Source organism: Pomacea canaliculata, linkage group LG7 (assembly GCF_003073045.1).
Source record: "Pomacea canaliculata isolate SZHN2017 linkage group LG7, ASM307304v1, whole genome shotgun sequence".
NCBI lineage: Eukaryota > Metazoa > Mollusca > Gastropoda > Architaenioglossa > Ampullariidae > Pomacea > Pomacea canaliculata.
The window spans coordinates 4,163,112-4,190,236 of NC_037596.1; the positions used below are offsets into that span (position 1 = coordinate 4,163,112).

At 39.9% G+C, this 27,125-nt stretch overlaps 1 protein-coding gene across 2 annotated transcripts; it reads left to right on the forward strand.

The window, feature by feature from the left end:
- Positions 1-2,657: 2,657 nt before the first annotated feature.
- On the forward strand, positions 2,658-26,697 carry LOC112567792 (sodium- and chloride-dependent glycine transporter 1-like). 2 transcript variants are annotated; one of them, XM_025244625.1, is made up of 15 exons: positions 2,658-2,911; positions 15,040-15,260; positions 16,399-16,530; positions 17,139-17,279; positions 17,537-17,708; positions 17,861-17,993; positions 18,530-18,664; positions 18,903-19,006; positions 19,338-19,462; positions 19,792-19,904; positions 20,286-20,423; positions 20,753-20,852; positions 21,118-21,218; positions 21,806-21,985; positions 22,406-26,697. In XM_025244625.1, the coding sequence occupies exons 1-15, from the start codon at positions 2,781-2,783 to the stop codon at positions 22,586-22,588; spliced, it is 2,109 nt and encodes a 702-aa protein (XP_025100410.1). In that variant the 5' UTR covers positions 2,658-2,780; the 3' UTR covers positions 22,589-26,697. The 2 variants fall into 2 exon arrangements, with proteins under 2 accessions (XP_025100410.1, XP_025100411.1); XM_025244626.1 differs by lacking the exon at positions 2,658-2,911 and adding an exon at positions 8,268-9,206.
- The last annotated feature ends 428 nt before the right edge of the window (positions 26,698-27,125 follow it).

The following is a 27,125-nucleotide window of genomic DNA, read 5'->3' on the forward strand; positions in this document are numbered from 1 at the left end:
AGAGTCAGGGTACATTCCAAGCCCACCCCAAAGAGACTTCGGCATTATGAGGACCGGTAAATGAGCAGTGTCTACATTGTATTGTGTAGCCGGGAAATGGAATGTTCGGCATGATTCGCGTGGCCAGCTGGCATAGAGACGACATGGAGAAGCGATTGAAATCGTTTACTGATTGTCGGACTTGGGGGTCCGTCGTGTACCTGCAGGTGGCGTCGTGTTTACCATATCAGAGAGAAGATCCATTGGAGTGTCATGGGATGGTGGAGCTGCAAAACCAGGACCACCTCCGGAGGTAAGTAAAGACGATCTCAAGGTAGGACTTGTGCGGTTGACTGGCCATGATCAGCGGAATCCGAGATGACTCAGTGGACTATACCATCGGTTGCTGGCGATCAAACTCATTACTCACATCAAGAACTAGGGTCACTGTGACCTTTCCATTAACAAGACAGATTCTTAAGCATGATTTTTGTCCTGAGACACAAAGTGTGCATGTAGCAAGGAAACAGACCTCCATCAAAGTCCGAGACTTGGATAACGGGAAGAGAGAGGATGAGGCAGGAAGTCATCACAGCTGTGATGTCGTTGCTGACTAATAATTGGATTCAAAGTATGAGGGGATCATTATATCCCAATATAGCGGGATGGTTACTTTATTCTGAAGCCTGCCGATCTTTTCTTGATGCTAGACGCCTGCTCATGGACGTGCACAAGGACTTCATGCCCAGTGAGAGTATAAAGCACGACAGTGGAATAATAGCATGATGGTACAATTATAACAAACATGGCCTAGTGGTGCAAACATGGCATTTACGTGTAGGTGTAAATATAAGAAAATAATGCCTCTTTAATATGACTAATAGCAAACTAGTATATTATTACAACACTTATATACATGTCCGGCTAAGACGTACAAAATCGTTCATAGCAAATAAGCAAATGATTTTTAAATCCTGCTTCTAATCATGTCTATGATCAGCTTTTAACAAGTATGAAAGTTATGTGAAATGGTGAAAGGAGAAAATATGGAGCTGAAACTTACAAAATATATATATATATATAGACAGAATATCTACCTATCCACATGGGTATATGGTTATTCTTTTCTTTGTTTTGTCTCTTCTATCAAGTCATATTCCGAGTACAATGTGACTTGGCCAATAGCAGATTTCTTCTGCGTAGAAGATGTAGGTCAAATGTGTTCTTCGAGAAGTTTTTTTTTTTTCCATATAGAGCCACCGGTAACATTTTTTTTTCTTTAAAAAAAATAACTCAGGTCTGAGAATGACTTTTCCCTCGCGCTGTATTGGGACAGAATAATCCCGCTTTAAGTTTGAATCAAACTGAAATTATCAGTCAGCAGTGACATTACGATTAGTTAGTAATATTATTTTAGTTGAAAGTTACATTAGCTGTAATGTGTTTCTAGGAGTCGTACGACACAAAAGAAAGCCACATTTGTAAGGGGACATAAGCTTAGCATTGCTGTTTGAGTCAGATAATGGATTGCTTCCCCTGAAATTGCACTAATATGTTTCGTAAAAGAAAAGAAATCACATGTATGTTCGACTAGAGAGACTTGACATTTGAAACCTTGAATATACTCGATATTATGACATGGGGGAGACATTGAAGCATAATATTTACAAATAAACTCACAATATAAAAATTAACTTACAGAGTCTCCGTACTAATACTTTCCATCCATACTTCTGTGATCATTAGGCAACAGCAATTTGTATTAAGATACACACACACACCCCGAGACCCACACACCCAACCAAACTAAGAAGAGAGAAAGAGAGAGATATATAAGAAAAAGGAAAAAAAAAAACAGTGACCCACTTTTTAAAGAACTATTTTCTTATTTAAAGTTCGAGTAACCTTTCAAAAGAATGTGACCATACATGTACAGACACGGAAGTTGCTAAAAAACACTTTCTTTGTTACGCGGAGAAATTTTATTTCTTTCTTCTGTACTGCTGCACATGACATTTACTGAATTTTTCTGTGTGCGTACAGTCTGGCCATTACTGTCTTCTGTCCCTGATGGATACAAGTGCAAACAATCTCGCGCTTTTATAAAAATTGTATTTTTTCTTGGGTGACTTGCGAAAAATTGTGCATATATCATCTCTTCGTACAAAAAAATAACTTTGCAAATAAGATTTTTTAAATCAGTTTGTATTTTTTTTTACGTCTGCTGACCCAGATCCTTGTTCTGCTTTATGCCTGACCTGAAGCCTTATATCAACTGACTTTTTATGGAGAAAGAGAGAGGACATTACTCTACCTGTAAGAAGTATGATTTCAACAGATGTCAAGACAATTTCACGCTGTCGTGGGCTGAACCATAATCTTGTATGATTTTGATAGGGCCAGCGAAAACAACAAAAAAACTGAATGTGGGTCACTGGTTGACATGCATACAGTGCATGCTCGCTCTGGCATGCACTCTGCTCCACCTTGTCTCTCACTCTTTAGGTGTGTGGTGTGTGCGTGGGTTTGTGTCAGGGGGGTGTGAAAGTGCAAGAGAAAGAGTGAGCGAGAAGAGGAGATATGGGAGATATAGGTAAGGACACACAAGGAAAGAAATTACTGTTCTCTGTCTCTACTAAAGATGCTCTAGGGAGCACGTGGACCAAGTACCCTCTGACCTGAACATTATTTTCTGATGGGATGTCAGCAAACTTTAGTCTCATCAACGCTGTTTGCTGCTCTGAGTAAAAGAGAGAAATTTTCTGTGACTTTGCTGAAAGCATTTAAAGCAGTTGTCAGCAATGTCTCCAACATCAACCTCTAACCCACGTACCTCCATGACCTTGCTCACGTGGGGAATTTCCATTCTTCAAAACGCATGCGCAGCGAAAAAAAAAGCCTGGCAGTTCGGAAAATTCCAGCGAATGCGTAGGTGAGTGGGAAATCTTGACGAGGACCGAGCTAGTAGATGATGTATGTCAGGCTTGATAGGTGTCGTTCGGTATTGAGATTATTATTATTTTTTTTTTTTTGACTGTGGTTCTTCCTAGTCTTTTGTGGTGTATATATACAGATGATCGTGTGTATGTGTGCGCGCGCGCGCGTGTTGTGTGCATTTCTTGCTGCGGTCATATTCAGGAGCGCTTCTGCGGAATAGCTTTTTGCTTCAGAAAAGAATTATATTAAAGGTGTAGTAAAGGCTGTGACGTGCTGTGTGACGTCAGCGAGGGAGAGGAAGTGTCGGTCGTTGTTAGGATTTGAACTCAAGTGATCGGTGGTGTGTCGTTAGTTGGATTAGTGATAACAATCAAGATGGCTATGAACAATGTCCAACCATATCATTGCATGAACTCACACTGGGTCGAGTTGACATCATCAGAGGACGAGACATCGTTAAAGCAAAATAATAAATTAAAATTTGTCATCTCTCTCTCTCCTCTCTCTCTCTCTGCTCCAACTGTTCATAATAGACATTCTTGGCTTCTGTGCTGTTTTGAATGCTGTTCCTAATGTTTATTTCCGTTCATTCTACTACTTAGGTAGCTATTTTTTGTAAGAGTATAAAATATAACTGTTTGCATGCGATGTGTTTACCTGCTTTAAATCATAGCCGCGAACATACTGAACACTACTTTGCGAAGAATCACATTTGAAGCAATGGATGGAAAGGGGTGTGTGTCAACAAGATATTATTGCCTCTTCATTATATTTTCTGAGGGGGGATGGCTGCCTACTTTCACCCTGCTTCATACACCACTGCGTTGTTGCAGACGCATACCAGGCCGGCTTTAACTAGTACTTGGTTTAAATACTATATTTTTCCGCATTGTCTTCATTATTTTTGTCGGTCTTTTTCCTGTTTTGCTGACCTAGTTTGGATGCCTAGTTTTTCATGTGATGATGTTTACCTTACCTTGCATACTTTCCTGCAAGTGACCGAGTTATTCACGCTAAACTAAAAATGGCCCAGATATTCAGGCTAAATATAAAAGTGCAGATTACACCAACAGACATGATTCTGCCTCGTGGGAAAGGTCGACTTAATGCTGTCCTTTTCTTTTAACAGAAAAATCCGTTGCTTTATTCATATTATAGTATATTCCTCAACTTCTCAGAAAACATCAGTCAGCTATTTGTCCCTTGACTGGTACCTGTCGTTGCAGGCAACACATGGGTGGACGCGACAGCTGACAAGGGCACAATGCCCACCACTCCCACCTGTTGGGGGCGATAATGAGCATATCCTGCACAGGACGACCAGTCCAGTCTTTGGTGTTTGTAAGCCAGTTCTTCCTCTGACCTCCGCGGCATCGACTGCCCTCCTAGGTTGTGTCAGTCACATGACTTTAAGAAGCATCGCTTGAGATAAAAATGGGTGGTATGAGATGAATGCGTATCTGTGTTTGCTGGGGGATGTAAAAGAGACAGATACAACGATTAATAATTATTAATTTATTCATTAATTTAATTCATTCATCGTTCATTCATCTATTCATTTGTTTTCTTGTTCCTTGGCTTATTCGTTTAGTCATTAATTTATTCATGCATTCATTCCTTCTTTTTTACAACTGAAAGTACAATGCACCTTTTCTCATGTATTTATGGTAATAACATGAATTCGTTTTTACTTAAACAACATTATTTTAAAAAATGAAACTCATCTTGATCGAGGATTTTGTTTTGGTGCCAAGACTTCGAGTTCTTTTAAGCTGATTCGACATTGGTCAAACATTTGAACTTTGACACCGGAAGTTAAATCTACTAGTTCAGTGTGCAGACGAGAACTTCCGGCCTCGTTACTCGTGTAAATCGCAGGTTTACGGGTTAGTGATTCAAGTTGTTTTAGTGCTGTTTGACCTGAAGCAATCAAATCAAACCGATTTATGCCACTCGAAATAGCAGACGACAATACATACTGACGAAATCGAGGTCGACCTACTTTAAATTTACATGCATTGTCAGCTTCCGTGTTCGTCAAAGCTTTACAATCTCACCCGAATAGCACGCGCAACCTCGCTCTCAAAAGAAAAACAAATGCACTTCTCCTTCATGACAAAATAATGCTTGGTCTGCAACTGACGGTGAGCTGAAAGTACTCTTTCCCACTCTCTCATTTACATACAAAGAAGGACAAGAAAGTTGCAGGCACTCGATAGCTAGTGATTCCAGTTGTTTTTCTGTAACTTATGTAACTTCACCTTTTACCTATTGACTGACTCCGAACGTGCTTAACGCATGGAAGGAACTTGCGTTTGTCTGTCCTGCATCCGCAACTTTTAGGCAAAGATAAAATCAGCAGCTGAACCATATACAGTGCAACTTATCAGGAGAGAAAATCTGATCATGGAATGTAAGAGGGCCACACGTTTCACAGAAGGAGGAGACTTAAAAATAAAGGGCGAAAATATTTGTTTACTCAAAGATTGGAGTGCCGGTGTCACGAGCACCTGACTACGTGCAAGTTTGCTACTATGATCGACCCACATTTCTGCTCCACTGACCCCGCTGCGTGCCGTTCTTATGTCAAGGGTAGCTGTCCTTGTTCCTTTTTGCATGTCTTTCCTTACTTCGGTAAGAAATAGCGCGTGGATCCGGTCATGTGCTGAGTAACCCCTGTAGCGCGCGCTCTCTCTCTCTCTCATATCTATTTTCCCCCCTCTCTCTCTGTTGTAAAACAAGGAAGTGTATATTTCTGTGAGGGTTTAAACACTGGGGGGTCACTGGGTTTGTATGACTGCGGTGTGTACGTGGGTGTGTTAGATAAAAGGGTAGGCTCTACCCGGTAATGTCTCGCTATTATGTCAGACGGCATGGATTATGGACGACATGTTACGGAACCACTGATTGGTCAATGGTATTCTATGTTTTGTCCTTGAAAAAGTTAAGGAAAATAACTGAGTGCGCATCTCACACGCACGAGTGACGCCACCTACTGGCAGGTCTCGTGATGAGAAAAGACGGGAGGAGAAAAGACTCTGTAACGGAGTAATTGGAAGTCATGCAGCGTGTCCGGGATCCGATGAATACAGAAAAAAAATGTTCAGACCCACATATACATGAGATTTATGACACTTATTACCTGCATGGGTTGATGGGTCGAGGTCTCATGCACGCACGCACGCATGCACATTCTTAACTTCTTCGTGAACTTAACCACACCCCTAACCAAAAACTTGAGAGGCCAAATGCTTATACATATATGTTTGTTTTTTGACATTCCAACAAGCTTAACATTATGGGCATACCTGCAGGTACACATTACCAATTGCCTTTGCTCGTTGATCTGATAATCTTGTGTCACATTTGTACATCCCCCTGGACAATGTGCTAAATACTTAACATTCTAACAGTAAACGGTTTATCATATATGTATATAAAACAACACGCTGATACAGCATTAAAAAATGTACAACCAAACTCAGAGGTCTCTATAAACTAGCTCTTTCAGTCTTTCTTTTTTGTGGGACTTTCTTGGTTTTATTCATTCTGTTTTCTTTAGTTATTTCGCTGTTTCCTTTCTTGAGTTTTTTTAAAAATTACTTACTTTCGATTACTTTTATTTTTGATTTTTCTTATTGTTTCCAACCTTATTGTTTTAGTTCTTTCTTTTTCTTTCTTTCTTTCTTTCCACTATGATTTTTTAAAATTTGTTTTGCAATCAGAAAATTTAAAACAATAAACACAGCAGATGAAGAAATTTTCTTTGGATATACCATGTTACTCTCAGCTCTTGTTCTTGTTTGTGTTATTTGGTTCCTCTTTGTGTTTTCTGTCTTTGATATCACTCTTCGTTAGTTCTGTTGTTTATTCTTTTATGGTTCACATGTTATTTGTTTTCCTGTCCCTCGTATGCTCCTTAGGAGTGTGAATAAGCGATTTACAATTTTTATTATTTTTATTATTTTTATTATTTTATTTTTATTATTATTTTTTTTTTAAATACAGAATAGCAACAGAACGAACAAAAGTTTTCATCCGGTGCGAAAAGATAAAACCTCGACTGAGGTTAACGAATTAACCCATTCAAACCATTCAAATCCAGTTTCTTGCTCAAGTTTGAGATGTCACTGGCAATCACTTAGATAAACTCACGGCTTCACGCACATCATACTCTTTCAACTGCCTCAGATGCCGACGAATTCAAGCAGACTAGTTAGGATTACAGCCAAGAGACTTCTGTAAGGACAAACATTTTTTCTCTCATTTCTTTTCAAATCGGTCAAGGTGGCTCATGTGACTGCTGACACCACGCGCATGTGACATCGGGTAAAGGTGCATCAATAGAGTAGTTGTATAACACTCGTGCACCTTTTACAAAAAAAAAAGCCCTCTCGACTTTTTGCACTCGGTAGGAAACGCGGAAAGCAGTCAGTGACACGGTGACACGAAATTAATTGGTCTGCAGCACATAATAGGCATTCTGCTTTCTTTGCACTTACTAACTTTTCACATTACTGGCTGGCGACAACCATAGGTAGAGTGAGATGCTGAATTTTTGATAATGTTGCAATGATTCGCGCGCGGGTGAGACAGGGTGACACCATCATGATGATGTCCGAGAAGTGGTGCAAGCATTTTTTGGAGGGGTAGGGGGAGGGGGAGGTATTGGTGTTTTATGCAGAGCCAGCAACTAATGTTACATCACGGCAAGTCAGCCAGTCCTGTAAAAAAGAACAGAAAGTGGAATTTTGGTATGAAGCAAAAAAGAAAAATTACAATGTCCTTGGTCTAGCGACCTGAAGATTTTTTCCAAAGCAAGATGACAAGGAAAAGAAAAATAACACAACTGGAGCAACCGTTGGATGGCATAAGCTCCGCAAAGACAGACTTAATTATTAGAGAAATATTTTATGGTGATAAAAATGCAAGAAGGAAATTAACGGCGCTCGTCGTGACGTCACTCAACACAAAATTAAGGGAGAAGAGCACGAGAACAATTCGTGAGGTTAATGAGGATTAAAGAGCAAGTGGCAAAAAATATTTACAAATGGTTATGCACTTACATCGTGTGACGTGTGGCACTTGCGTAATGTGAAGTATGGAACTTAATGTGACGTATGGCACTTACATAATATGGCAAATGTCACAGAGGTGCGCGTGAAATCATAAAAAAGTTTTGCACGCTTGTCATGTGAGGGATTCCGGAGGTCAGATGAATGAATGCGACAAACATTGACAGGAATCAGCAGCGCTTCTTCTCTGGATCAGGTGGTTACTCTCAAGTAAGCAGGGTATGTCAGCAGGGTGTGTCACAGAGGTCATGAGAGGGGGTAAAGTCCAATCAAAGAGGATATCCTCTTTTGCTTTGGTGGTCAAACTGTCCCAAGTCGTCAGCTGTTCTGCTAGCATTCATACACCCTGTTAGCATTCATCTACCCTCTGTTTCTTTAGGAGCTCTGTGTGCGTGCACGTGTGTGTGTGTGGTTCGTAATCTCAAAAAACATTCAACTTGTTTAAAGACACTTTTAAACTATTCTTAACACTGTATCGATCATCACATTTTAATGTGCTATGCAGTATTTTGGCAGGTAACCTAGGAGACGACTCCATTATTATGCTACAAGCATAATAATCCCGTATGCTACACACACACATACAAAAATAAAGAAACTATAGAGAGTTAGAGAGTACACATTCAAATAAATCCTTTAATATACAGTTTACACGAGTAACATAATATTACTTGTTCTTTACTACAGTATATGGTTAATACATTCTGTTATAACTCCCCGGTCTAAATATATTTACCTCTGAGCTTTTCCGGCCAGGCGGGTAAGCTGAATACAACCATTTTTATAAAAAGTTATTTTTAAATGGTTTTATTAAAATGTATTAACCATGCTTCAAAACATGTTTTCTTATGAGTTCCTTAACTCATTTCATTCACTGCCTGTATATGTTGCTAGATGACAATGTCTGTGGACTGTGTGACTCCATGGTTCTGACTTGTTATACTTGGCAATGTTTGAGGGCGTGCTCTCACGGAAGGCTGAAGGGATATTATTCACTCGGATATTAATGAACACAGAGAGAGATATATAAGTTCGTCCAAAATGTGGACACACGGCAACCGCCTCCCGCCTACTCCGATCCGACTTTTTAGTTGGCCAGGCTGGCGGCGAGCACTTCACTTCTGTGCGCGCTTGCCAACAGACCGGTGCTTATCGTCTGCTACCGGCCTCTGCTCCTCTCTCGGCCACATTTTCCAAGGAATCGCCACACAACTGGTATGTTTATAATTTTTTTACATGCCGTATATTTATCTTAATACTTTCTTTCATCACTACAACATCAGATGTAAATTCTATCCATTTCGCTAATTAATTTGTAGCCTTTATTTTTTTTTTTTTATTTACTTCGTCCTGCTCAACGATTTTCAGTCAGATTCCCATAATCCTGGTCAAGATCATAAATTCAGGATTGTAGAAGTGAAGTGTACGTTAGAATGTATTTTTATGAAGGGAAAAGTCTGATTTTAGAATGAGAGTGTTATGGGTTTTCGTCGAATTTATTTTGTAAATATGTGATTTCATCATACCCAACCTGCTGGCCCCGCCGCGGGCGACGGTTGGTCTGAACGCGACTGTCTGGTGCGGTAGCTGGGCACGTGATCACGCCTCGTGCACATGCTAGTGCGGCCGGCGAGAACTTGAGCGAGCATGGCTACTTCACACAGTGGCAACTCGCTGACTTCTCTCACACAGAAGTCCCTCGAAGACATGTCTTCATTGATTGTCCTGGTGTCGTCAGCTCGATCGTTGCTAAGAACCTTTGTCAAACAATATGTTCAGTATCGTTAACATTTGAATCGATGAATACTAGAATCGATTTTCAGTTGTTTGGGTTTGTTTGCTTTTTTTGTTGGAGAGGGGGAGGGAGTAGTTAATAAAAATTATTACGAGTACGGCGATAGGGAAGGGGATTTTCTGAACCTTGTCAGTGCGTGGGTTCAAAATACGATGATGTAATCGCCGAGTACAAATGTTTTGGTTGTCATATTCAGTATACACGAGACTCTTTACGGCAGACGACATATCGTTATGATTACTTTCATTTAATCGTGAGTCGTTAGTCATCTATCCTTTAAAAAAAATTATAATTTTTTCTTTGCTATTGCCCTTTGTAATCAGAGGCAAATCCCTTTTTCTCTACTACGGGAACAGCAGCCATGACAATGTCCACTTGGTCGGTTTAAAATCTATGCAAAAATGCCATCTGATGTTATGTATGCAAGGTATGGGTTTGGCTTATGCTTGTAAAACAAAAGAGAAAGCTAAAAATCCCTTACTTCTATAATGGATTTTTTTTTTTTTTTTTTTGGTAAGCAATATAAGTGTTAAAGCTGATTTATCACTCTACGACATCTACCGGCATGTAGATGTCCAGTAGACCGTATGAGTTTTTCATATGAGTAAATGAGTGCGAGAGATACAGACTGACCGACAGAATATATTTATTACATCGTATAATACTTCCAGGTATATTCACAATATAGTGTATGTGACTTGAGGGCAGTCTTAGCCATAATTAGAGGGAAAAGAAAGTCAAATGGTAGTTAGGGCTTAAATAATAGATATTGACCTCCTCAATCATAACCAATTAAATTTTCATTGCTACAAAAAGGTCATTAGCTTCGGACCGACTAATGAAAGCCGCCATGTTTGTAGTCTCCGTGACGTAGGTAGACTCATTAGACAAGAAAAGTACCGAGCGACGCCCGAGTGGTGACAGCAAGTATGCGGTGGAACCATTTAACAAGAAAAGTGTCGAGAAATACTACAATACTGTTAGCAATTTGGTGACTGGCCAGTGCTTCCTTGATTTATTGCTTGCAATCTGCGAGAAGCAAGAAAAGCTTGCAATCTGTACAGAGGCATAGCTTATGATGAATACAAACAAGCTCGTGGTTGTTTGTACTACTGGAAATAGCAGGATGCGTGCGGCTCATTCACTTCATTTGTGTGTGAGGATCTGTAAAAACTTTACAGATTAGGTTAATGGTGGAGTACCCCTGATTTCAAAGATGAACTCTCAGTGGAGGATCTGAACAACCTTCAATAAATAACTGCTACAAATGTATAACCTTCCTCGTCGAGAATCCAGTGTGAGATTTCTCGACTGTCACGATGTTAAATCCTCATTCTCTGGGATCAGCGTCTCTCACGATTGGTCAAGCATACTGAAAACTAATTTCCAACCAATGGGAAATGGAAAAGGTGTTTTCGTGATCTTACAGTCCAAAATGCGGGTGAGGTCTTAGAGTCGTTATTTATTTACAGGTGAGCTTTTGAAGAGCGGTGTCCATTTTCTCTCTGTCCTTGTCTTACCTTCCCTAACCGTCAAGAGAGTTAGTTCAGTTGGATCAACTGGATGCACATTCTCTGCGCCATATGGGTATCGAACCGGTTTGTGCCCTCACCCTTTTCGTTCTGAAGTCGTTGCTCTACGCTGTCAAAACGATCTGTCCTTAAAAAGCTTAGACCAGGCACCAGTCATCTGTCATCAACACAGACGATGTAGCTACAATCGCTGAAAAGCTGGTGACACGGTCCGCCTTTCGAAATGAACAGCAGTTGGAAACAGCGATGCAACCAACCAAATTCGATGTCGTCGATTTTTGTCCTTATGATGCAGGAAGCATATTTCTGGTGTCTTATTGCTTGTGTTCACTTTGTTCACTACAAACGGAGAAGTGGATTTCTATCTGCATACGAATACTTAACTCCACTACTGTGTATGTTGTTGCTGTTACACTAATATTTGTTATTACTCAGTTTTCTATGCTATGAGCTGGATGTTTTCAAGACCTACTACACAGTGATCTCCAAGTTCTTCCTGCTCCCGTTGTCTTCTTTAAATTAATGGCAGTAGTAGGAGGGAGAAATAGAGATTTATATTGCTCTTATCGTCATTTTCGTGAAAGGCGTGACAGACAGACCGACTGTTGAGCAATTTTAGGTTGTTATGAGATGCAGGTATATTAGTACGATTGTTCACAGACGGCAATAGTAACTCAGGCAGCTTAATCTATAAAGCAGGACTATTTCCGCACACCAAAAGTATTCGAAAAGTGCTGTGTCACTGAAGGGCAATTGAATGTGTGACCCTACAACAGGGGCAGTGCAATGAGGCCATTTCTATCTTCCAGTGACACAACACTTTTTTGAATTGTCCCAAATTTTGACTGTTGTCCCGCTTCAAACATTAAGGCTGGGCAAACATCGTTGAACATTTAACACAGTTGTGCATGACTTTCACATAGGACCAATGGTTTGGAGGCGAATGTGTTCTCGAGAAATATAATGTTCCCACAGAAAGAAATTCCGGAACAATTTTTACGACTGTTCTTGAAGATTGTACTTTAAAAGGTTTTAAAGTAGAAGATAAAAAAAGGTAACATGCACCCGAAGCCTTCCTTGTCTACCCCAACAATTGTCACTTTCCAGGTAATCTACAATCTATATACTTACGCTGGACATTGTAAACCTTATCTACTTCATGCGCACCAAGAAAAGCTTTATCGGGATTAATAACATTTGTGCCTTATCAGTGTCACATACAGGGTAATGAAAGAGAGGATTTCACTAATCCCACACATGCCTGGTAATATGTACCTGCCTTGTTTCCTAGGTGTGCGAAACAAAACACTCCCGAATTACTGATATCCTTCCGGGAAAGATTAGAACCATGAGTTCAATATATGGCATGCTGACGCAATACCTTGTGGACTTTGCACCAGGTCGGGAAAAGATGAAAAGATTTTTGTTTGATTGTAGATAGTCTTGTTAATAATAGCATTGTTATGTGCGAGTGTGCTTGCTCGCGCGCACACATACACACGCACACATACACACGCACAAAGAGAGAGAGAGAGGAGAATGAAATTGAAGTAACTAGAAAATAAACAACCAACGGTCGGTAAGTCTGGTAAACAAGTGTCCTATCCAGAGAGTGGTGTGTCGTAGCCGGAATCCGAACCCACGACACCCGATTCTCACTGACGTGGTTACATGTCCTTTAGCCACTCTGGAAACCCTCCAAGATAGACACACACTTCTTTGCTTATAACCAGTCTAGGCAAACTTATGGAAAGCTTTCTATCTGATCCGATTGCAAGTTGACATACCCCTGCTATAAATAGATGTAAACACCTGTCGCAGAACTGTTAACATTATCCTGACGATTCTGAACGCAGCTGTTTGTTTCTGTCCTGTGTTGTGGCAATGCTGGGATCGTGTTTTCTTCCGCCTCGCTGACAGACAGGTATCTACTTGTCACTCAGCGATCCAAAGGCAGCTAGAATTGTTTTGGTTGTAGGACACGATAACTGTACGCAATAAGACTTGATTGAAACCTGTAAGCCTGGGTTTACTTAGCGACCTCTTTAACACCTTTGACCCCTTGAACAAGAATGCGGAACGGCGTAACTATGACCTTTTGAAAATGATGCGTTTGTATGCTTTGTTCTCATTACCCAAGACCTTACAGACATTTGAGTTTCAAGATCTTGATAGAAAAATGCATTTTGCTGGTTTGTGAGAGGTTTTACTCTTTTTGAAAGAAAAGGCCAAACCTACTCACGCCTACACACACGCGCGGACTATGAAGCAGGTGAGGAGCAGGAAGTAAAAAAGTAATACAACATACTGTACATTTTTTCCCAGTGACTCAAAGACCACGACTAACAATCCTAAATTGCACCAAACTTTGCTTTGTGCGACAGGCCTTGTTCTTGTTCTCTTCACACCAGCTACAGTGAGTTCCTAGGAGACTTGTGTTTCCAGTAACATTACTTTATACTGAACCAATCGTCACTTCTCAAGCCAAAGAATACATAATACTCTAAAAATAAATTCTTAGTAAAATTACTTTCTCCCGGAAATAAACATCGTCCTTCGTTCTAATCGTAGCCTCCATCGGGAGCTTGACTAGAAGCAGCTGTTATGTCTGCCTGGAATGAGCTGCCAGAAATGCCCTAGATAAACAACAGATTAAAGAGGTTTTAATAAAAACTGACAGATTAAACGGTTTGCGCGTCCATTGAACGTACAACAGGTCAGGTCATCTGACACTGGACGCCGAATGGTATTGCTCACATAAAAGTTGCTGGACAGCTTAAGAGCCTGACTGGAGAGGGAGGACAATTTATTTCCAGACATTGTTATGGGTGGATTGATGTCATCGCCACACGGGAATCTTTATCCAGCTTCTGGTCTTCGAAATCAAATGGTCGTGCCTGACCAAGGTAGCTACAGGCGAGACTAGAAGTTCAGTAAATGTAGCAGTTTGTTTCACAGCCACATAAATTTATATATAATAAATTATAATATTAACTCACAAGCAAGGAATGTCCATTACGGGATAGACAGGACACAGACGAGAGCATGACAGGACAGACATTGCAATGATTTAGTGGCAGGCTGGCTGGCAGGCTGAGAGTGTGCATGTTGCAAGTATGTTACCACACTATGGCCAAACTACCCCTTGACCAAATATAGCAGGCTAGCTTTTTAAGTTGATAATTATGTAAAGTCTGTGAAGGACTATCCAAATGTTTCTGTCCCTCCTCTAATCCCTGGGCTATTAGCCTCCCCGTGTCACCATGACAAAGATGAAGTGCTTGTCTTCTCTGGGTCTGCTGACAAGCCATTAAAACAGAACTTTTTATAGTTTTTATTTTAGGGTGAAATAACTGATTTACTTAGTGACTTCTAGAGGTAAGGCAGAAAAGATATCATGTGGAGAATGGTGGTCAAGAATACCCACTGAGTAATCATAAATTATTGTCAAGAAACAATATCAGTTTTGTTGTATTTCGAAAGAGAAAAGATAATTCAGCTAAAGCTGTAATCCATCCCCACATTCAATCAGCTTTCAGATATCTACTTTATGATCTCGCCATTCATCTCTTCATCCATTTCTCTATCTACTTGTCAGTGATCCATCAGCTGAGTTTCATCTTTCAGTCCAGATCACACCTGCAGCTCATACAAAACTAATTTCATTTCCCTCCCTGTCACTATAGCTGTTCTTGTAATGAGCTTTCCTCTTGTGTTTCAGAATCGGTGGCACAGTAGTGTACAGACAAGCCATGGGGAAATCCAAAGGAGGCAAGGACCTGGAGAGCCCTGAAGTCAAGTCAAAGACAGACAGTGAGGACGAGATCATTGAGCGAGGGAACTGGTCTCGGAAGCTGGAATTTTTTCTCTCCTGTCTCAGCTACGCCGTGGGCCTCGGCAATGTCTGGCGCTTCCCTTATATTTGTGCCAGAAATGGCGGAGGTGAGGTTTGGAAGTAAAGCAATGTTTTCCTATATATATATATCACTTCGTTTTCTACTGCTTTTCTTTTGAAAAACGCAGCTAAGACAAAAAGCATCCAAAATACCATAATTTTTATAAGATTCAAGATTTCACTAACGCCATTAAATCATTTTGTACGAAGGTGATTTGAGTAAATATGTATTATAAACACTATTTTGGCTAAAGTTTCTCAATACAGGGTGGGATGGGGGACATTATGAATGCAAGCCATGGCCATATTACAGAACCTATCAGCTGTTTACACTTGGAAATGTATTTCTGACGGCAATGTTGTCAGAACTCACCTTTGCAATTCACCTCTTGTAGCACGTGCTGTGGGCCGCCTTGTCGTGACAGCTGTCACGAGTCAGCTGACAAGCGTGACAAAGCTTGTCAAAGCTGTCATAATCGTCAGGAGGGGTGGAGGCTGATTGTGTCATTTGCGACATATGTATCGATGTTATTGGCGGAATAAACGGGCTAGCTCGCGAGCACGTGTTAGTGGCGAAGGAAAGGGGTGGATAGGAAGGGTTAGGAGGGATTCCATCGTGTAACAGGGGTCTCCATCGTGTGCATATTCCGGTGTCACTGACAAAAAGCTAGTCACTGCCGACGGCTAGTCAAAACAAAAGCCACTAAAGTACACTCCAAACCTCTCCTCTCACATATAATCTGCTCTACTTTTTGTTTTGGGGAGGGTGCTTGTAATTTTTTTAAAGGAAAGGCTATTCACACCTGGGCGATTTTTGCTTGAAATAAATGGGAATAATGAATTTCTGTCATTTGATATAAAAGCTCATTTGGATGATTACGCTCAGAGTAAATTCACTATTAAAAGACTTGTGAGTCTCTATTTTGTACAGAACATACTTGAGGACACGGACACTACACTCACTTTAACACGTGCCGCTCCTGGTGCTGTTACTGAGCTGTCATAGCAATAGCAACAGTGGCTAGTTTAGTTGTGATTACACGTGACAGTGTTTTGGCCACATACCTATGACACGAAACCCATTCAAAAATGGAGCCAGGGCTTACTTACATACCGAGAACTAACGCACCACAACAGATTCTCAGACTCGATCAGCTATTTTACTGTTCCTTTCTTATTTTCAAGGTGCCTTCATGATACCTTTCCTGTGTATGCTGTTGATCACTGGGATACCCTTGGTATTCATGGAAATGGCCTTTGGCCAGTTTGCCAGCTGCGGGGTCGTCTCCGTGTGGAGCGTCTGCCCTCTCTTCGAAGGTGAGACACTAACCTCGCGCGAGCAGCTCGTGCAGAATCCACAAAACAAACCACGAACTTTCTGGTGCAAGACCCTTGTCTAACCCTGTAGATACTTTCTCTCAAGAGTGGTTTAGTTTAATTTTGTTCATGATGTTTTTGTATGGTAGTTGTTGGCTGGTTGATTTTTGTTTTATACTTATTTTGGTTTCAAACATTCGCTTATGTTTCCTTGGTTTGTTGGATAATTTGGGATGTTTTGTTTTCTGTTTGTGTGTTTGGCTGGACTTGAATTTTTTTTTTTTTTTTTTGGTTTGTCGTTGGTTTGTTTTCGCTGTATGTGTTTTAAAGTACTTGTAACTGCGTAGCAGAAAATTTGTTTAAAAAAAATAAGAATAAATCAATAGTTTCAAGGTAAATGTCGAAAGGTTTTTCATGTCCGCAGAGGGAGCAAAGTGCATCATCATAAAAGAAGAGGTGTGCTGTAATGGCATCTTTATGACAATATTTTTGCCCTGCCGTACAATACTTATTTTAATTGTGCTCAATAATTTCCACAGAGATCGATAAGCATTTCACTTATTTTCCAAGCTCGATTATTCACCCTGGCTGTTGTTGGTGTTTGGCAGGTGTGGGCTGGGCCATGTTCGTGGTTTCCGTATTGATTGCAATATACTACAACATGATCATAGCCTGGACCCTGTACTACCTCTTCGCGTCCTTCACCAAAACACTGCCCTGGAGCTTTTGTGGTGTCTGGAGTTCAGATGGTGAGTTATATTTAATAATAATCTTCAAATTTGTAATCGTCGTCAAGAGCAGAAGAAATGTCAGAATATTTTAAAAGTTTTAATCTCTTCCTTCATGTCTTATTTAACCTCTTCTCCTCGGACCTGTAGTTCAACACGTTGTGGTAGGCAGAACACATGTGCTTGGCGAGGGTTACAGCCCGCATTTCTCAGTAATTATCATGCTTGGTGACTTCATGACTGGGTACTCACGATAGTCACACCATTATCTTGTGAAGGCTGCTTTGAGGATCGCGCGGAGATCAGCAACTGCACGAGGTTTGGTGGTGTGTGGTACAACAGTTCCTGCAAGACGATGGACTCGGTCGGTCTGGAGGAGTTTCTCCACATCCAGAACATCACCAACCATTCCTCACTCGAGCACCATTCTCCAAGCGACGACTACTTTCAGTAAGAGCATTGGCCCTGTTACTTTGACCCTCCTCTATTGTTCTGCGAGGTCTTGCTTGCCATCAGCTTTGTGTGAGGACTTTATTTAACTGTCTATCTGTCTCACTCACACATCCTCTCCCCGACCATTTACTCTGTGTGTGTGTGTGCAGCAAAGTAGTTCTCGACATCACCAAAGGCATCAATGACATGGGCGAGGTGAGGTGGGAGTTAGCCCTGTGCCTGCTGCTGGCCTGGCTGCTAGTCTGTATCTGTCTCGCCAAGGGAATAAAGACCTCTGGCAAGGTCAGTAATCCCTTTCAAACCTCGTTTTCAACTTCATAGACATGCTGTTCTTTCATATATTGTCAGCTTCGTATGAGTAGCTTTCTGGTTCATCAGTACTCAGGCAATAGAGTTGTCAGAAAGTACTAAGCTTTTGTACATAATTATACAAAACACGGGATTCCATATCACTCACCTGACATTAATAAAAAAAAATGTTGCGATATTACATGTTGATAAATGTCTGTATGTACTACAAAAAGCAATCTAGAAAGTGTGTAGTGCAAGATAATGGTAATCAGTGATAGTAAACAAAAGTTTGTGAAGCTTATAAAAGTAATGATATTTTCTCCGCTGCCGCTTGGCCGGACCTAGCATAGCTTTTTTAGTCTTGTTTTATGTGTAAAAGGTACCACGACCCTGTTCTGTGTAGCTAATCCCTTTTATCCTTGATTACAAGCCTACAAATATCAGTTTTATGTCCTTAAGTCTTCCAGAACTTGGCTAATTTCCCTGTCTTCTCTGTTTTTCTTTTCCTTGACTATTTTTCTACACAGGCAGTATACGTTACAGCATTTTTCCCCTACTTGGTTCTGACCATACTTCTTGTCCGAGGCGTGACCCTGAAGGGCTCCGGAGACGGCATCCTCTACTTCCTTACACCTCAGTGGGATCAGCTTCTGAATGCCAAGGTGAGATTCCATACCCTGATACAATGTAGTCCTTGTTGTGCATCTGTTCATGTGTGTACTTCATCATCGCTCTATATTTTCTCGTCCCCGGGTATTCAAATATCCTGTTGCAAAACGTCCGTGGGTTTCGTGGTACAAAACTTTTAAGTTCTCTTTGATTTTAGAGTTCAACTGTATATGTCAAAAAGTGTAATCAAGTCCACGTGTATTCAACTCTACTTCATGTACACCGCTGCAGGTATGGGCAGATGCAGCTGTACAGATCTTCTTTTCTCTGTCTCCATGCTGGGGTGGCCTCATAACACTATCCAGCTACAACAAGTTCCACAACAACTGCATGTTGTGAGTAGACACATTATAAAGTATCTCATTTTCAGACACTGTAATGAGTTTTAGGTAGTCAGAGTTGGCAATAGTTGGCAAGAGTGAAAAGTATAAGTAGAATATCTCACAAATACTATTGACAATACTATTAACGACCAACTTCTGTCTACAAGTGAGCGCATGTAGAATAATTTTTAAAAAAGGAAAATACAATGACAAGACAAATGGTTTCTGCAAAATTGAAGGCTTAGATGAACTCAGTTGAGAGAAAGTTAAGTTCGGTGGTTGTAGAGGAGGAAATGGGGATGTTATGCCTCAGGACGAGTTGAAAAGAAGTTTTGGTTTACAGAGACGCAGTTCTGGTGTCTGTGATGGACTGCCTGACTAGTGTCTTCGCTGGTCTTGTCATCTTCGCCATCATTGGTTACATGGCGAACGAACTTCATGTGGGGGTCAAGGAAGTTGCAACTGAAGGTAACGGTATAACTTCGATGTGGTTTTATAGCTATTTCAATCATCATCCTCACTGAATTTGTAAAACCCATTTCCACTTGTGAATGAGAGCTCAATGTAAAATATCTACATCTGGGAAAATTTATATTTCTCTGCTTAACAGAATTTTTTGTTTTAAGGGACGTCTTTATGGGCATCGGCATATGTTTCCTACATAGTGAAGATGATTTCGTTTATAATACAAGCACACTAGTTTGGGGTCTTGAAATCTGTATTTTTGAGAAATGTACCGGATTTTTTTTAATATTGTTCAGTCTCGAATCATCGTCATGTGTCTGGCATGTCGTTAGGGGCTGGCTTGGCTTTTGTGGTGTACCCTGAAATTGTGACGAAGCTACCTGTGTCACAGCTCTGGTCCATCCTCTTCTTTGCTATGCTCATCACGCTGGGACTTGGCACACAGGTAAGAGGAACTCACGGCTGCATTACTTCTGCAGGACCACTGAGTGAAACCTTTTTCTTCTTGTTCTTTTCTTCTTCTTCTTCTCCTACTTCTTATTCTTCTTTTACTACCTCTTTTACTTCTTGCTGATGCTTCTCCTCATCTTTATTTAATTTGTTCCTGATAAATTTCAATGATCTGTGACAGCCCAACTTGTACATCATGCAAATGTAATTACACGCAATAAACCTGTATTTACGGTCGATAAGTGTGCATTTATGCGATCCTGATGTTGACATTTGATGCACATCCATTTACGCATAATAAAGGTGTGTTGAGGTGTAAAAACAACTTTTCATTTGTGCGCAAAGATTATGAACAAACAGCGACTTCTGCTTGCAGATCGCCACTGTCACCACTGTGCATACTACTCTGATTGACCAGTTCCCACATGTGTTTCGCCAGGGCCGCCGTTCGCTCATTTTACTATTCATAATTTCTGGATCCTGCTACCTAATGGGTCTAGCCTTCTGTGCCAAGGTCAGTATCTCTCCAGGTTACCATGGTCACATTTGTGGACAGCCTTAAAGTCTAGAGGAAGGGAACAGTTTCTTTTTTTAATAATGAGATAAACTTCAGTACAATTCACTATTTCCTAAGATATGGGATAATACTCTCTTCCTTTTTCGACATCATGACCATAAAGCGGTTAAATTCCTTTGATTCCTGCAAACGAGTGTTCTTGTGTGCCAGCATGCATGAACAAGCGCCTCCTTAGGTGTCTGTATCCACCAGTCTGTACATACTTAGTGCCTGTGTTCATAATCATGTATGTTTTTGTGTAACCTTTGAACTTTGTGCTCCTGCAGGGTGGGATGTACGTTCTACAGCTATTTGACAATTACGCCGCTACATACTCTCTCCTCTTCATTGGTCTTGTGGAATGCATGACCCTTTCATGGGTGTACGGTGAGGAATTTCATCTTCACTTAATGAATTGAGTTGGTTGGTTTGCTGCGTGGTTGGTTGTCTGGGTAGATAAGTGCTTGAATGGGAACGTGTGGTTTTCAGTGCTATAGTGTATCAATCTTTGTTCACAAAATAACTAAAATAGTCCTAATATAAATACTTTTGGAGACAGAAAAATAGTTAACTGCACTGCTTCTATTTAAGGTAGGAACTCTACCCATATGTCCAAAGAAGTTAACACTTTACTCTTGGCACATATGTTTAGGCACGGATCGGTTTTTTTTCGACATTGAACTGATGCTGGGGTCAAGGCCACACTGGATGTGGAGCATCGTATGGCGATTCGTGGCGCCACTGTCGCTGGCGGTAAGCAGTTCATGCCCCATGCTGACGATGAGTTGAAAGATTCGTTTAACACTTGTCAAAGCCTCGTGTAAAGAGGGCTTAAAGAGATAAAGTAATAGAACCTAAAATAGAGTGAGGTTCGTGGCTTCAACTGACCTGCCTACCCTCCCCCCCCCTACATACCCCTACTTCTAGGCACCGGTGTCTGTCAGAATAGTGTGCGAGTACCTTTACCAACTGTCAAGTATGTGTTAGATATCACTAACCTCTAAATATGCAAGCCATGGGTTAAAGGGACTTTTATCAGGATAAGAATATGTCTCATCAATCATAGCTGAATTTCAAGCGAGGGAGGTCATTGCATGGCAGGGATGTCACGTGGGGAGTGGAGGAAAATACTTGTAAAAGAAATTCTTATTCTTTTCCATCTGTAAACGTATAACTTACTTCTCAGTCTAATACCCTTGAACACATTTTCTCTTTTGTTTATGACTAAAGATGCTGATAAAATCTTTCAAGCAAGAATGATGGCGCCTTTATGAATTAGCAGCAGATATCAAACATCAATGTCCTCTCTTTGTGTGTCAATTTCACTGCTTTGATTGCAGGTGATCCTCATCTTTACCTGCGTTAACTTCAGCCCCACCAAGTACGACACCTACGTCTTCCCCGCCTGGGCAGATGGCTTGGGGTTTATTTTGACACTGACCTCCATCTTAGCCATCCCTGCTGTAGGGCTCTTTAAACTATTTATGGAAATGCGAAATACGCGACATTCTTTCTTACAGGTGAGATGAATTCATGAAGTAGTTTTTGAAAAAAAAAAAGCTTTTAAAAGTTTTAAGCGTTGGTGAAAAAGAAAGAAAAGATAAAAATCGTACTCTCCTTTTTGCAGGTGAATGTTTTGATAAAGACTATTTATCTATATATATATATTTTACTTTGTGACACGTCTTTGTTACGTCTAATTCCACTAGAAGGGTGTCTGTGATTGTATTTTTCCTGAAAAGAAGTAATCTTTCTTCCTGTCTCTCTCTATAGTCTCTCTGTAGATATATAATATATCACAAAGCAAAGCCGACTATTTCTTGCTGTCACTTTTCGAAACATTTACTTATGGAGTTATGTTAAAAGTTGGCGCATGCAGTTTTTTTTGAGATATATAGCTTTTTGAAAGTCAAGTTACTACATTTCAATGTCTCGTGCAGTGCGCGCGCAAGCTGTTAAAGCCGCTGCCCAAGTGGGGCCCGGCACTGAAGGAACATCGCCTCGAGCGAGCCACCATCGACGACATCGACGTCTCGGCCTTCGAGTCGCAGGTTCCGCTGACAATCAGCTCCGTGAATGGCATTAACTCTTCTTTCCCGCACCCGACGAACAGCAGACTGTGATTTCGTCAGGTTGATGTAGTTACACCTCTCTTGTACCCAGGGGGAAAAAGTCCTGCTGTGATTTCCTCGCAGGGTGTCTGCTTCCTTGTCACAAAAAACGAGGGGAAGTAAAGAGAGGGGTTCGGGTACCTTTTGCAAAGGACTGTAAAGCAACAGTATCTCATCATGGGACTAAGAATAAGCCAAATTTACCAGGGTCAGTTAACTGATTGGAACAGGACAATGTTTCAGTCTTCAGCACGCAGAGAGAAACAGCAGCATGGATGCATGTTGTCTTTTAAGATGTCGGGCTCTATCTGTTCTCTTGTATAACCGTGTGAATATCTTGCCTTTGAATATTGTATCATGACCCCTGCCTTGCATATTAAGATCGGGCCTACATATTGAAGGTCTAGCCTATATTATGAGGTGGCCTATATGCTGTGCTTTGGATGATGAGCAAAACCCAGTCTTGTGTCATTATGTTCTGGTCGAAACACTAAGATATGGTTTCAGCTGGCTCCAAGGGTATGATCTGTTCTCAGTACTATCATCTAGTCTCAATACTAAGATTTAGTCTAACTATTGAGATTTTTACAATCTTGGATTGGCCTTGGGCAGGTAACATGTTGGTAAGAATATGAACTATAGCTTGGTTAGCCTCAGGTGATTATGTATCGTACAAAGTGGATACAAAGACCGTCTTGTATCAGTGTTTGCTTATTTAATAACCACTTGTTTAGTTGTCAGGTACCTCCTCGCGCCTCATGTATACTTACATGGTACTTGGAGTTTTCTCTTGCCATCTTGTTGCAATAGTTGATTAACCCCTTTAGCCCTGGTCAAGGAGCTATTATGGATGCGTTGTAAGCGAAGGGTGATCTAACAAACAAAATCATTGATTCAAGTGCATCATTTAACAGGCTGAACTAATGTAGTAGTACAAAAAAGATAAAGACTGCTTGTACAAAAAATAAATACGTATTTTTCTAGTTTCCGCTTTGCCCACGATATTTTAAATTGTTCTTCAACGAAATCATTCACTGGGTAAAGATGATTAAAATACTCTGTAGACTTCCTTGAAATTTCACACTATTGTCTGCACTCAAAGGCGCCACCTATGATAAGGCTATGACGAATTATCCTGAGTGTGAATCTCAGTAGAGACAGCAGTGGACATGAATTTTATCCTGTAGGTTGAGTTGCAGCGAACAGGTTTTAAAGCAACACACATAAATTACTCTCACGCTTTCAGCTCTTCATAACTCAAATGGAAATTTCAAAACACCCAGAATAAGGGAGAGAATATGTATGCATGAATTATTTGCTAACAACTCTAATGGGTAACAACACTAACTCAGTGAGATAGAGACTATTGTTATAGTCCAAAAGTTGTCGAAAAAGAAAAAAATGGACCACTCATGATTTTTTTAATGAGCCATTAGGCCAAAGTACCATAGACAAAATACAGACTACCCTCGAGTCTAGACTGGAATGTATCACACAGGACCCAGTGCTGAAATAAAATCCAAGAAAAGAGCACAAAAACTAGCCACAACCAAACACTACACTCACACTCAAGCTCTTCAATATTTTTAAAGATGGATTCTATGTAAAAGCCTGCTTTTTGTGTAAGTTTATTCCACGGTGCGCGTGCGTGCGTACATGTGAGCGTGAATGAGTACACACTGTACACTGCTGATCACTGTGATATTGTAACACGGTACCGGTGATCTGAGTAGGCAAAGGGTAAAGGAGAAATATTTCATTCGCAAACTTTCTTTTTTTCTGTTGTTAATTTCTTATCCAAAATTACAAAGGAAAAAGTCATTTTGAGACGTTTCCATGGTTCCGACACTGCTGCTGTTTGACAAGCATCAAAGGGGCTTACACTCTGTCAGACAAATCTTTTAATAGTTCAATTTGGATTGACTGGCAATAGAGTACATGTATTCTGAGATGAATAATTGACAACTATAAGCTAGTTTCGTCTTTACTTCTCCAGGTTAAAGAGTCACATCTCAGTGTTTAAAGGATACGTTGCGAACTTGCCTTCTCTGTAAGCGAATATCTATTTTCACATAGTGTGTTTGTTTCATCTGTTAACGAGCGATTTGATTGTTGTATCACGCGACAGTTTTGTGCATGAAAAAAATGAAACATTGTATAGCTGTCCTAATAATAATTAAGTTTGTTTCATACATTATATACGTAAAGCTGTTTTCCGTTCGAGGAAAACAGAGCTCATTCCTCTCGATTTCATATTAATAAGTTACCCCCTCCACCTACTAAACAGATATATCAGTAATTGTCCTTAAAATCGAAAGAACTTCGTCGAGGGGTAGTACTGTGTTCCATGCTTAATTTCTCTAAGGACTGGTTGAGGAGGGGATGGAGAAATGCTGCACATATTCATATCAGTATTTATCAAACGCTTACAAAAAATCGACTGCCGAACCTAAATATTCGAATTTGTTGTTATTTACGCAGCTGTTTGCTATTGTTCTTCTACTTATATTTAGCTCTTGCACAGTAAATATGTGTGCAGTGTACTCTATGATGATGGCTGCCAGAATCTGCAGACGTTTTAATTTGTAGTCTGGTTGTCTGATTCATCCACAGGATAGATAATGTACATCATAAACCAACCCATGACAGGCTTATATTACACTATACATATTCTACTGATATGTAAGACGACCATAGTGTACATTCTCTTGATATTTGTAAACATAGTATTTACTGTTTATCCTCAAACATTTCAGATGAATGACTCTAAATAAATATGTTATGGGCCAACTGTGAGCATCGTTAACTCCACACTATCTTATCATGCTGTCTACATGTAACAAGCGGAGGTAGACCAAAAATTCTGAATCTGGAAAAGATTCTGTCATTTTAGTTATATCTTTATTTTAGCATATCGTCAACCAGCTTTCTCTTTTTCTCATGATCTGTGTGTGTGTGTCGTCCACATATAACTCTTGCCTCTCTCGTAGACTTAACTTTTCAACTGAAAATGTTTTGCTTTTAAAAGAACTTTGCCGAGTTAGTTTTTAATATCTGTGAAATAGAAATATCATACTGTGGAAATGATCAAAGAATATATGCCTTTTCATTAGATATACCACTCGAAACACTACTCTGCTCTCCCTCACTTGTGGTTCCCTTTGCGGTCTTCAATTAAAGTTTAGCAGTGCTTACGAAAATATTATTTGAATTATGCTTTATTTCAGCCATTTTGTTTTCCTTTGATTTTGAATGTGGCCTGTGCATGTGTTCTTCAATCATCGGTAATACATGAGTGACTTACAGAACTACACTTTACCAACTGAAATGCTACACATCAGTAATGATAGATTCTCGGGAACAAATCCTGCAGAATGGCAGCTATTTTAAGTTTTGGAAAGAAACCAGTTCAAAATCAAGTACAAGGCGTGTAATATTTAAAATATCTCAGTCTACCTATAGTCAGGCAATAATTATTTCATCATATTCACTCACTTTCAAAATGCATTAGTTCAAATCATGCAAAATCAATCTGTACACTTTCTTCATTCCTATGTCCATCTTCGATAATTTTACCACAAAGTCAATAAAAAACTGAAAAGTCCACTCTTACTGTATTCTAACAGGCTGTTTCATCTGATTTTAAAATATAAGCATGATTAATCTTGTTTAGAGGTAAGAGAGTGGTTGAAAGCTCTCGAAGGCATAGACATTGTTTAATACGATTCCTGTCACCTCGTGTAAGCCCACGTTACAATATTGTATGTCATATTGATGCAGCATAAAAGCAATGTGTTTGCGGACTTTATTAATTAGTAAATTATCACTAATGATAATGACCAGTAAAATTACCGCTGAATGTAATGACCAGCTAAATTACAACTAATTTTAATGGTCAACTTAATTATTGCTGATTGTAATGGATGTATAAAGTACTACTGGTGCATAGATAGACTTGTATTTGTTATTGCAAACAGCTTCTTCAATAGAACTTAAATTTGTGAAAGGGACAGTTTTCTGTTTCTATTTATGATTATTTGTAAAGTCTAGAATATACTGTTTGAATGCTTGTCTTTCAGAGATAAAATATTTTTTGCTGTGAATTAAAGGTCGATTGAGTTCATTGTTCTTTTGGTGTAACAAAAGGTAAAATGCATTGAAAGAGGACATTGAGAACTTTGATATAATAGCGTCATTGAGGGGCTACAATCGTATAAATGTTGACATTAGGATGGAGGAAGAACAAAGCAATAATTTTTGCCTGTCTAAGTGGCCTTAATTGATTTTTAATAATTTTAATAATAATAGAATGTGTAAATTTAATTTTATTGGTTGGATGCAAGCTTAATTTATACATGTTTCTATGTGATAGGAAACCCCAGAAATATTTTTGAATGCTAGATGAAAATTCTATAAAAGAGAGCAAATAAGAAACTGTTTAACACATATGAAATAAAACTGACATAGAACTCTTGAGAAATCATAGGATATCTGATTTCCATACTATAGATACATGTAAAAATAAAGGACATACTGTCGAGCAAGAAGT